The sequence below is a fragment of the Zonotrichia albicollis genome, chromosome 4, assembly GCF_047830755.1.
Source record: "Zonotrichia albicollis isolate bZonAlb1 chromosome 4, bZonAlb1.hap1, whole genome shotgun sequence".
Classification (NCBI taxonomy): Eukaryota; Metazoa; Chordata; class Aves; order Passeriformes; family Passerellidae; genus Zonotrichia; species Zonotrichia albicollis.
The window spans coordinates 21,607,864-21,620,191 of NC_133822.1; the positions used below are offsets into that span (position 1 = coordinate 21,607,864).

Below are 12,328 nucleotides of genomic sequence, written 5' to 3' on the forward strand. Positions count from 1 at the left end.
TTGTCACAACACCTCTTCCTCTGCAGCTTTCCATGCAGCATGCCCAGTGAGTGCTCTTAGTCCCAGCAGAAGCAGCACAGCCACAAGAGCATCACAAGAGCTGGTTGGAAACAACCCAGGAATCTCTTGAGAGCCAAGGCTGTGGGTAACAATTTGGGAAGAGAGCTCTTCTCTACCTACCATGTTGACAGCATCCTGGTCAAAGGGGTTCCACTCAATGTTCTGAGGATAATGAGCCAAAACTTTGGACTTGAAGGTTCTTCTTAGGGGACTCTGGTCAAAATTCTCTCCTGCAACAAATGAAGAAATAATGACTTGAAACAGCACCGAGGCTTCAGAGAGAGCTGACTTGGGTTTTCTTTTCTTTTCTTAATCAAATCTGATAGACATTTTGACTCTCAGAGGTACTACTTTTAAAAGAGAAACAGAAAAGATTCCCATTCAGTCTGACCTTACCCTCCTTCCCACAAAATCTTATTGCAGTTGCAACGCAGCTTCCAGTTTAGTATTTACAGAATGGAAATGTATTGTCAAGAGAAAAATCACTGCTGAAATTTTACAGAAAAACACCTTGCAATCAACTGGATTCTTGACCTTCTCCAACAGCTTGAGTATCTAGAGACAGCTTTACTCAGTCAGTTAAAGAGCACTTTCCTTCAAGTTTGTCAGAAGCTGTCTTTAAGGTCAACAAAAAATATGAGCACCTCTTGGCTATTATAAATTATTCAAGCATTCATTATAGATGATATTTTTTACATCATGTGAAAATTAAACATTTATTTTTTCTACATTAAATTTCAAGGACATTACTTTCTCCACACAAGGAATCCAGCTAGTGCAAAGAGGAAGACTGAAATTAGACTTCAGGCAGAAATGCATCCAGTTATCAGCATACAAATACTGCATTTCACAGTGATGTTGTTACTGGAGTTCTCCCCACTAGATTGTCTACAGCATGCAGAACAGTAATCAAACCAAGGAGTTCTTAAAATTTATTAATTAAGTGACCATCTATTACACTATCACATAAAACCAGCTCTTGTCACAGCACTAATATGCAAGTGCATTCTGAGAAAGGGTTTTAAATCTTTTCCATCCCAAGTAATCTTTAAGATTTTAGAGGTATTGTTATTTTTATACAACACTTATTTTGAACACAGGATTTAGACACATTGCAGCATCATAGTAGTGGAATCATCACCCTTGGAAGTGTTCAAAAACATGTGGATGTGGCATTTGGGGATATGTTTTAGTAGTAAAAAGGCAGTGCCAGGTTTAATGGTAGGATTTGATAATGTATAAAGATCCTCCTCAAGCTCAGTTGCAAATTCCGACCAAATATACAAAAAACAGAGATAATTTCTCTATTTCAGAACGTGGCAGTAGAATAACCTCTTATTTTGGTCCAAAAGTTCTTTGCAGAGCCATTAAAGACAGTGTCATCCACCATTTCCCAAAATTTCACAAAATAAAGATCCTACCAAGCAAAGCCAGCAAAAATTCTCTCCAGGTATGTACCTAGACATACTCAGCAACATTTTTAGTTCTTAGAATCAAAAAGCAATTAACATGCTTGCATAATCAAACAAATATGCACAAGGTTATTTCCCAATTAACTCTTCAATCATTCTCACATCTAACAGAGTTTACCTTACCACTGTGACTTGGCAGAAAGGCAGGTATTTGATGCTAAATTTATTTGGCTGCTTCTACTAAAAGTTAGAAGAGAATATCTGGATGACTTAATGACGTTCTCTACTGCTAGCACTAACTGACTGCTGAAGTTTAAATTTATTTAAAGGTTTCCTTTCTCATGACAGAAAAAATAGAAAAAAAAACTTGGTTATCAAGTATAAGTATTACTTTAAGAAATCCATCTGCCCAAAACCAGCAGTTAAAATGTCCCTGTAGGCTGACAACATGGATTCATTTTATCCAGGAAAATAAATGGCACAAAAAACTTACCTTCGTAGAGTCTCAGCAATGTTTGCATTTTACCATTCCAGTAGTTTAAGAAAAATATAAACTTTAGGTAAAACACACATAGAGAAAATGCTATTCTCTCAATCAGTGATCATGAGGGAAAAGCAAAGAGCCAAGACACCACACTGGAGTAAAATCAACCTGTCTGTCATTAGCTTGAAAGGACATGACATTGCACCCTCCATACAAAGCTGCCTCACAGAAAGACAAGGAGGGCAAGCTTTAAGAGGAGATACATAAATTAGAAAAAAAAACAATACAAGGATGTGACAGAAGCAGCCTGTGAGTGAGGGTGAAATGCCATCATTTGCCCAAACTAGCAGGAAACAGCCCAATTCTCAGCAAAACCAGACGAAAAGCATGGAGCACAACAGCCAGGCAGCTGGAAGAGAACCACGGGGAGCAGAATCTCCTTGGCAAACATGAGGGAAAGGATCTGGACTGAAAGGTGCCTGATCTTCGCAGCCTTGGTAGCTCTGAACTGCTGAGTCACACGTGGCACAGAGAATTCACTGAGCTGTTACTCCAGATGAACAGTGAATTTTCATTAAACCTCCCACACGCTCCTAAGTGCTTCTTTGCTAACTTTCCAAACAGGATTAGCACGGCACATTTAAAGTGAACCAAGTATTAAATGCAAATTGAATCCATTTGCTAAAATACCAATGGCCACATAACACTACTATACGGACAGGAACATAGTATTTGATGCCTGCTGCCCATGCAAACAGCACAACTCTCAGAGGCAAATTTAAAAATTGGGTTTGAATTCAATCCTTTTGCATTCAGGATTTTTTTTTTTTTAAATCAAGTACTTTTAAAAATTGTGTAAAATGTGTCAGATTCAGCTTCCATTTCATTTGGATACTACATCCTATTAATGGTACTCTTTAAACAACTTGTGCCTTCCTTTAAGAAGCTGGCTTTTAAAGGGACATTTAGTTTCAAATAAAAAGCAAATAGTGAAGCAATGGATGCTAGATCAAGAAAAAACTGTGCTAATTTAATTTCTAAACAAAAAGATTGCTCAAAATTAGAAAACAAGCCTGATCTGTGTTTGGATGAAAGACAGAATTACTAGGGAAATGCAGCTACAGTCATGAAGTTGTTAATCATGATGAATTTCATAAGTGTGATCCTACATCAAAATTTAGTGATCTTCAAGTTTAAACAGATCTGTTTCAATTATTGTCACAGTGACAGAGGCAAACAAAGCTTTGTACCAGATAGGCAGAGGCATCTTCCACCCTCTGGTCCAGGGAATGCCAGCTATCTGTCACTCCTTCCAGGCTCTGGAACACAGACAGGAATGCCTGTGACTACAGAAACAAAAATATCTTTTATTCCTTTAGAGGAACACAGCTATGCACAGTGCTCATGGTGACCACATCTGTGACAGCCTCCTCTAATTAAAAGTGCTCAGCACACCCAGCTATGGCCTCTCCCTGCAGATGGAACTTTGTTAAGCTTATTTAATAACAGGATGACCCTGCACAAGAAGCAAATAATACACAATGTGTGAGTGAGAAAACAATGTGGGCACAGGAATAACAGTGCTTGGCTGGGGAGCAAGCAGGCTGTTAATTGTCAGGCTCAGGATCTGGTTAGTTTAAGTAGTGCAGAACTGCTTTGCTGCTTTTCTCCCATGCCTTCCCAGGATGCCAAGGCGGCAGGGAGAGGCCGAGCAGAGTTCAAGGACATGCTAACTCAAAGCTCTTATTTCTGACTTCACATTCTCAAAATCTCACAGCAGAGGATGGAGATTATGAGAAAGAGAGGACTGGGACAAGGCAGACAAAACAGTTTTCATTCCAAAGTTTTAAAATCTGAGTTGTCTGTAAGACAGTAGTGGAATTTGGGGGGCTGAGGGGAAGTGTCATGGACATATTTTCTGAAAAATCCTTTTGTTAGGATTTTTTGTCCTGAGTAGCTGAGAAGCCTCAGAGGAAAAGAAAAACAATTATCTGCTGCTGTGGAATGCAACAGGTCCATCTTTGATTGTCTCATGTGGTTGTTTTTAATTAATTGCCAATCACAGTCCAGCTGTCTTGGGACGGTGGTCAGTCATAAGATTTTATCATTCTTCTCCATTCTTTTCCTTTGCTAGCCTTCTGATGAAATCTTCTCTTTCTTTAGTATAGTTTTAATATATAATTTTATTTTAATATAATATATCATAAAATAATAAATCAACCTTCTGAAACATGGAGTCAAGATTCTCATCTCTTCCCTCATCCTGGGACCACCAAAAAGGAGGGCAGTGTCTAATCTTCCTTTTGTATGCCAATATGTAAAGGAATTGATGGATAATATTTAAGCAGGAAACTATAGGGGGATGTGTACCCTATGAATACATCTAAATTATTTGGAATTTTTGGGGGTATGTGTCTATGTGAACCTCACCAGTTTTGCTTTTTAAATCTAGACTGCAAAATAAGCTTCCCTGATGTGTCAGGAAACTTTGTGTCTCTGTAGCAGAAAATTTGGTGGAGCTGAACCTTCCAGTTCCCTGTATTCACAAATCCACACAACTAAGCCGTGTTAGATTTCCGGGTAAGTATCCTGTAAAAATGGCCTCATGCAAGATATTGTTCAGTCTATTATGCACAGAGATCTAGCACAGTCTCCTCTCCACCAATATATTGACAATATACTGACATCACTAGTGGGATTTTGCTGGAGAACCACATCTGCCAAGAGAGCTTCAAGAAACAGAACAAAATTTTCCAAATATTGATTTAAATTAGGTAAAAGAACTAAAAAATCCAAGAGGTTTGGTTTTGATTTGGATCTGTGATTTTCAATTTGATTCAAGAGGAGTTAGAAGACTGAAAATAAAGAAATAGAGAGGTCCTGATCATTGTTTTATCCTTAACCCCTCTTTACCTGAGGTTTTGTCTGCAGTGTCTGAGCTCTTGCCATGGAGATCTGCTTGTAGATATTGGTACAAGACTACACAACATAACAAACAGAAATAAAAAAAGCAAGTATGAACAAAATGAAAATATATACATTCTACTGGGGAAGGGGAAAAAACATGAATCAGACATTAAACATTCCCCCTCACAATCTCACTTCCCCCCACTACTGGCAAAGGGTAAATTCACAAGACAAATAAAACCTTCCAGGACTGGATTACTGTAGAGGTGTTGAATGCAATGACAGACATGGCAGAAATACTTGTCAAAATTAGTAACAAGATTAAATTCTCAGTACTTCAAACAACACACTGCTTTACAGCTTCCCTATTATGAAAGACATCTTTGTTCACATATTGAGCCCTTCTAGAGCCTGAGAAAATCAGGGGCAAAAACACATCAGTCCTTCAGCTAGTGTTGAACTAAACCCAAGAAGTTTTATATAGGATAATACTGTTAGCGATGTTGTTACACCTTCAATCCTGTACTGCACACCATTTTCAGGACTTACTGAAGTTACCTAATAGCTCTATTCATCATTTCTGTCTCATAACTGGGTGTTTTTAGACTAAGACTTGAATAAATAAGCTATGTTTAGAACTTGGGTGAACAATTTTAATGTGTTCCAGCAACAGCTACCACTTCTAAAGGAAGAGCTTCCTGCTAGCATGTCTAACTGAGGCTTCTTCTAACTGGCTTGCTCATCTCCTGCAGACAAACAGAAATGTTTCCACAGATGCCTTGGCACTTCTGTGTCAAAAGAAGGTCACATCCACACAAAGGCATCACACAATCCTCCTCAAGTTCAATCTCTTTACAGAGCTGGCACCTACGTTAAAGCTGCAATAGCAGTGATCTCTTTGGTGATTCACTCTCTAGGTGCAAATTCAGAGTGGCTCTGCTACAACCTCCTACTGAGTGTCAATCCAGACACCGGTGCAGGGGACACAGATAGTTCTGCCAAGGCCAGATTTTTTGGGAAGGCAACCCTCCACAGAGGGCACAGGACTTCTTTCAGCAGAGATTTTCAGATGTGAATATGTATTTCAGGATAATTTTCTTTCCTTTAGGAGGCACCTGAAGATAGCCCACATTCAAACCTGCAGGATGATGCTTCTCCACTCCATACGCCTTGAGTAATTTCATTCTAATTTTGATCTGTTTGAACTAAAAGTTGCATAAGTATTAAATGAAATGAAATTGTCAAAACTAGAGAGATGCCTCTTGCTAAATGGCCCATATCCACACTACCTTTACAAGTCTCTCTGCCAGGCTGTCCTTTCAGCTCTCCCCTAAAGATTTTAATTCAAAGGGAATTTGGCACTGAGCTTCCACAGAGGTAGCCACCGCTGCAATAGGAAGAGTGAAAAAGAGCAACCATGAAACAATGTACAACCAGATGCTCCAGGACAGGCTCTGGTTTGACGCCCATTTCAGCACTTTGGCCATTTATTATCATCAGTCACATGGCTAAGCACTCACAGAAGTGATGTAAAAACTCCTGCACAGGAAGTCAAATTGCCAGCAAGGACAAAAACACAGAGCTATGGACACTCTTCTGTGTTGTACCACCTAATTCTTTACACAAACACAATGTCATGAAGCACTATTAGTGCCACAAATCATTTACACTTGGAAAAGGTGCAGTATTTAAAAAATTCTATTAAAAAGGAGATTTGTTCACATAAACATGTAATTGTATGTCTATATAAAGAGGAAAGGGCTTTTAAAATGAGAATTTTTTAAAATGAGAAATTTAGTTTGCCATAATCTCTTCCTTCTGTCCTTGATTAAAATACTAAACTATTTGCCTACTGAATAACACTATACAGCATCAACACTGTCAGTCTTAAAATAGCCCCATGTCCCAGCTGCCAAGAGATCACAGACATGTCACTACATTAGTGAGTAAGCATGAATTACCCCATCCCTTTTACACCAAAATTGCATTATAATCTTGTCAAATAATAAAAAAAAACCAATTAGGTCAGTTTGGGTGATTTTTTGCAGTGGAGCAGGTGGAGCTTAATAAACAGGTGCCCAAGGCATGGTGCTCCTACACAATTACCTTGGAGTCTGTCTGCAAAGGCTGAAGGCAACAGTGGAGCAGGTATAAAACCAGACCTGTACTTATAAGTACAGGGAATTATTTATACTTTGGGCCTTTATTTTCTCTAGAAATCAAGGTGTGGAATTCACTATACTTTTCATACTGCCTTTACAAGTACGGGCTCCCAATCTTGGCAAAACATGCCCCAGAGATCCTTGGCCTATCCTGGTCACATACCAGTGGCATATTTTCTTTTCTGTTACATGTTTATATTCAAACCTGCTGTATCTTTTGAACACTTGATATAGAATGAATGAGCATTTCTACTAATAGAGAAAATGATCCAAGCAACAATTAAAAGTTCATTTAAAGTGAAGTTGTATACATCACAATTCTTAAACTGCTTGCTAAGTCCTTGTTCAGTTACACAGGACAGGAGCAAGATATGACACTATATGAAACTGAAGAGTTTGAAATGCAGCTCTCAGTTCCCAAAAGAACATTAATGATGGCAGAGTGACAAATATTCAAGCAGGAAAAAGACACTGGCTCAGGTCCTTAAACACAGCAGGATGCCAAAGCCTGTCCAGCAAGGGGATCCTTGGCTTTGGAGCAACAGGCACCTGACTACTGGGCTGAACCATGAAGAAAATGAAAGTATTTCAGAAGCCATCACATTCCTGTGAAGCTTGAACAGCTTCCTACCCACTGCAATGCCAGTTTCCCTCTCCTTGCTCCATGTGTTCACCTCCCTTCAGAGACAGGACACAGGACCAGGTGCCCAGTCAGGCCTTTGGCACAGCACGTTTCATGTTTGTGCTTTCTACTCACTTACAGGGACAGGGTCAAGTTCAAATGCATCTAATTTCTGTGTTAAAATATGATATTGCATTCTCAGACTGGTTTTGAAAATAGTCTCACCAGTATAATTTCTGACTCGAATCTTAAAATAGGTTTTGTTCTCTACTTCACTGTAGAGGTACATTACAGAGGTAGTACCAGAGTCTTGTCTCAAGATGTGCTTTGTTACAGTTGGCATTTCTGGAGAAAAGGTAGGGAAAAATCCCACCAAACCCCACACATAAGTAGAACCTATCATCCTGAAAATCCCTATACTACTACTGTTCAGGTTTGTGTGCAACAATGCAGGAAAGAAAGGGGAGCTTTTCAGAAAATTTTGCTTTGGGGCTTTTTTAAGACAGGGACACACAGTTTTATTTTTATAAATCCAGTCCATTTTAAACTGGGCTGTTAAATTAGCGATTTTTTAAACCACTCTGCAATGCACATACATCATGCACTCATATTAATCTCCATCAGGAAGGCAAGTTTTGGGTGATTTGTTACTTGAAGTCAGAAGCAATTTCACCAAAAATGCATTTATAGAACATCTCCTGCCGCCCAAATTAAGCTCAGCTTGTAAATCAGTACAAGAAAAGAAAGAAGTTTAATCTCACCTGGACCATTTTCAGCACCAAATAACTTTGACATCAACAGAGCACGAAGATGTCCACACTGCAGCTTTAATACCCATCTAAACCCAGCTAAGCCTTGTTTTTATCTACCTCACACAAGCTTGAGAGCTCAGTTCCCTGGACTCAGCAACCTTCCCCTGGGATTTCCCCAGATTAAAGGGAGCCCTTCCTTGCTGATGTTGCCAAGAGGAACACCCCTCAATGTGCTGAGCCATGCTGAGGATGCAAGGGACCCTGGTTGATTTTTACTCAGCACAGCCCACATGAGCATGCATCAGAAAGAAGCTATCCACAGTTTCTGAGGAAGGTCCTTCTTCCAACAGCACATTCCACAGCCCAACCCTGGCACACAAGATGGACACTGACAACACCCTGAGAAGGGACAGCCTCACTGCAGCCCTCTGAAGAGCAGGCCCACACCTGTGAGGTTTACACAGATGGGTTCCTCAGTGGGGCAAAAGGAAGATTTAGAAAGGCTAGGCCCAGAAGTGGCTCCCCACTGCAGTGAGTTACATCTTTTGCACACCCTTTACAAGCACAGGGTTACAAGAAGACAGTTGTCACCTGCCAAAGGCTGCAGCTGCTAGCTTCATAAAAACTTAGTTAATATGTGGTCTTGGTGAGAAAAAGGTCAGGCAAAGAAAGAACTTTACTGCTTGCAGCCAACAAGGCCCTTTCACTGGCATAAAGTAGAAGCACTCCCTTGTGTAGCACAAACTTTATTTAGGGAGTTTTGAGCAACTGCTATAAAAGTTGCTGCCAATAAGGAATTGGCCTTATGACAGTCTCCAAGAGCCAGTCTTCCACCAGTTTTCAACAAAGCAATCCTTTCAGAAGACAAAAACCTTCTGCACACTGAAAAGTCACAAGAACCCTCAGGCAAGGCTTGAAACTACCAGAGCTTCCGGATGGAGAAGGGTGGCAAGCAGGAATGGAGCTGCAGAGAAAAGGATATGCTGCCCACACAGCCACATTCATCTTTAAAAGCTGATACTTCCACTAAAGAGCTACCTGCAAACCATTTCAGTTTGCAGACTTCTCTCAGCTGCTTCAACCCAGCTGGACCACAGTAACTGGAGATCAGCATATTGCTGCAAATGCTTTGAAAGTGGGCAAAGCTGTCACCAAAGCACCAAGGCATTTAGACACCATGCTGGATGATGCAGTTGTTAGCTTTGGGGGGGGGAATGGAATTTTGTCAACTAGAAGTGTTAGAACATTGTTAAAAGGCAAAAACATCATCTTGAAAGAAACATCAGTTGTAACTACTCCATGAACATCTCTACAGGTGTTAGACAACACCAGCCAAATTTACAATCTGAAGTTTACAGAAGGGATCATTAAGTGCATCAGTGCACAGTGATTGTGCATGTAAGCCACATGAAGAATATTCTTTCTGCTTGTGTAAACCTTAAGTAAATCATTACTAGTTAGATGAGTTAGATACAGTTTCAGGTTTTATTCATTGCCACAGAGCTCTATTTCAGATGAAGTACAAACCATCAGATTTAAGCACTCCTGCCAATTTTGTGGCTGGTTTCCAAGTTTACTGAAAATACAGAAAGCTGACACCAGGACCCAATCACCATGTCACTGTAAAGTTTCAGGATTCAAATCCAAAGGCTTGGACAAACAATTTCTGGATCCAAACTAGATTCCAGGTGGAAAACTCAAAGCACAGCATCATTTCTACCATGCCTCTAGATTTAGTTCAGATCACTACAAAGACTCTCAGAACCAAAATCCTTTGGCTTCCCTTAAAGCCTTGGGGAGTATTAGGTGCCAAAGCATCTGTGGAAAGAAGGATCTCACTTGAAAAGGCCAGAAGAGTAATTGTGTTTGGGTACAGCTCACAAATGCCCATGTGCCTCAAATCCTTTCTTCCCCAGTCCCACTTGTCTCCAGAGACATCTGGAAATGAAGACAATTCTGCAGGTGCAGCCCTGACCCTTGTGCCTCAAAAACACTGTTTCAAGGTTTCTGCTGCATTTTCTCTCAGGTGTATTTTGGGGTTGCTTGCTCTCCCAACAATCCAGCTTTAAACCCCAGGATACACCTTCCACTGCCATCAACAAGATCTCTTAAAGAACACAGAAAAGTGCAAAAGGCTCTCTGTCTTACAAGTACCGCTGTTGCCAAAGCCCAGCAATGAAAACCAGTGTTTGATCCTTTCTCCCCTCACATTTCTACAGCCACTCCAGTGAAAAACCCTCTATCAACAGACAGTCACTTAAGAATGGCACACGTTTCAGAAATGTTTTTAGACCCTAAAGCTAAAAAGCTTCATGAGAGCCACAAAAGGGAACAGGGAGCAATTCCTGGCCTGAAACTGGATTGAAGAGAGCCAGCAGGACAAAGAGAATACACAGAAAGGAGAGTAAGAAATTGAAGCGCACTCTCAACCAAAGTGCATGTCTCACCTATTATTCAGTGCCCTCTTAGTAGAGATGAAAGCAGCAGAGAGGAGAGATCTAAACAAACCTAAAATTACTTGGCATTTAAGCAAATGTTTCCTCTTCACCACTAATCCACTAATCTTTTGGTGCCTGGATCCCAGGTTGATTGGCATGCTAAAAATACACAGGTAGAAGGCATGTAACTGCTGCTCTAATTTTTTACATAAGCATGAGCTGTCACCAACTCCAGATCTACTCGAAAACCAAGGCTTTTAGAGCTACCTCAAGCAGACACCAGAACCCTCCTGGCCATTGCACACAACTCCTGTTATTTCTGCACAACACATGTTATAGTATTTTACACCTTCCTTTGGCATAAAGTGGAATTTTATGGATTTAAATAAAATGCTTCACCTAATGAGGCAAACCATGCCATGCTGTTTTGGAGCCTCAGTAGCTGTTACAAAATTACACATTAGAAACGGAGCATTTCACACTGAGCAGATCAAGGCTGGATTAGCCACAGACCACAGCTGAACACACTTTAGTACCTATGGTTTCTGTGACTGTACAAAGCCTGGAAGGTCTAAAAAAGGCAAGGAAGTGCAAACAAAAGGAGAGAGAATTAACACAATGTTTGGGTGTAGCAACACAACTGAAAGAAAATTAACACAATCTATGGGTGTAGCAGCACAGTTGAATGTAGTAGTGTCTTGGTGTGACAGTGTAGAACAGCTAAATCTGAACATCCTGTTCCAAAAAACCAAGAGTATTGTGATTTTGCTTTAGAAAAGTTGTTATGCCTTCAAATCAAGGCAGAAAAGAGTAATTTTGGGTGCTTGAGGATAGGTTTCAATAGTCCCCACTCAACATTCCCTATAAAACATAAGCCCACCAACTCAAGATCACTTCTCTGTGTAAGTAAGAGCAGCATGCAGTGTATTCACAACCACACACATGTGCACACTCCCCTCCCCACAAAGAAAGGGGAAAAGCAGGAACAATGCTCCAGGATAAAAGCACCTGGGGTCTTCCACAAAATGGCCTGAGCAACAACAGAGGCAGTCCCCAAACCTGGACACCAGCTGGCTCCTAATTCCTCACAGCAATGCAGTAGCATCAGGAGCTCCTGTGGGATTAAAATTCCCATCTCAAATCAGGCAGCATCCACACATGTCAGATTAAAGAGACGCAGGCATTTGCATACCTCTTCAGGGTTTGACAGGTTGGTGGTGATTTATTCTGTAACCTGCAGAATACACACCAGGAGCATCCCTGATGGATGCCTCCTCCATGCAAAGGTTAACAGGTCTGTGTGCATTACATTAAATATTTACATTAAAGAAACATTTTTTTTTTCATATTTAAATGGGAAGCACATACAAGAACAAAGACCCAAACTAAATGATATTTGTGACAACAAATGATACAGATTTCAGCAGTTACACAGGTGTTAGCAATAAGCTAAGCAGGGGATACCTGAGCACAAGTATTACTGGATATTTG

General features: G+C 40.3%; 1 protein-coding gene across 6 annotated transcripts in view; it reads right to left on the bottom strand.

Annotated features, from left to right (window-relative positions):
- DENND5B (DENN domain containing 5B) overlaps positions 1-12,328 on the bottom strand; it is a 109,402-nt gene that overhangs the window by 60,298 nt on the left and 36,776 nt on the right. For 4 of the 6 annotated variants that reach the window (XM_074539068.1, XM_074539071.1, XM_074539070.1 and 1 more), the window contains exons 2-3: positions 4,870-4,935; positions 181-290 (exon numbers count right to left, since the gene is read on the bottom strand). In XM_074539068.1, the coding sequence (XP_074395169.1) occupies positions 181-290; positions 4,870-4,935 (176 nt within the window). The remainder of the gene's footprint in view (positions 1-180; positions 291-4,869; positions 4,936-12,328) is intronic. The other 2 variants (XM_074539069.1, XM_074539073.1) reach the window with 1 other exon arrangement.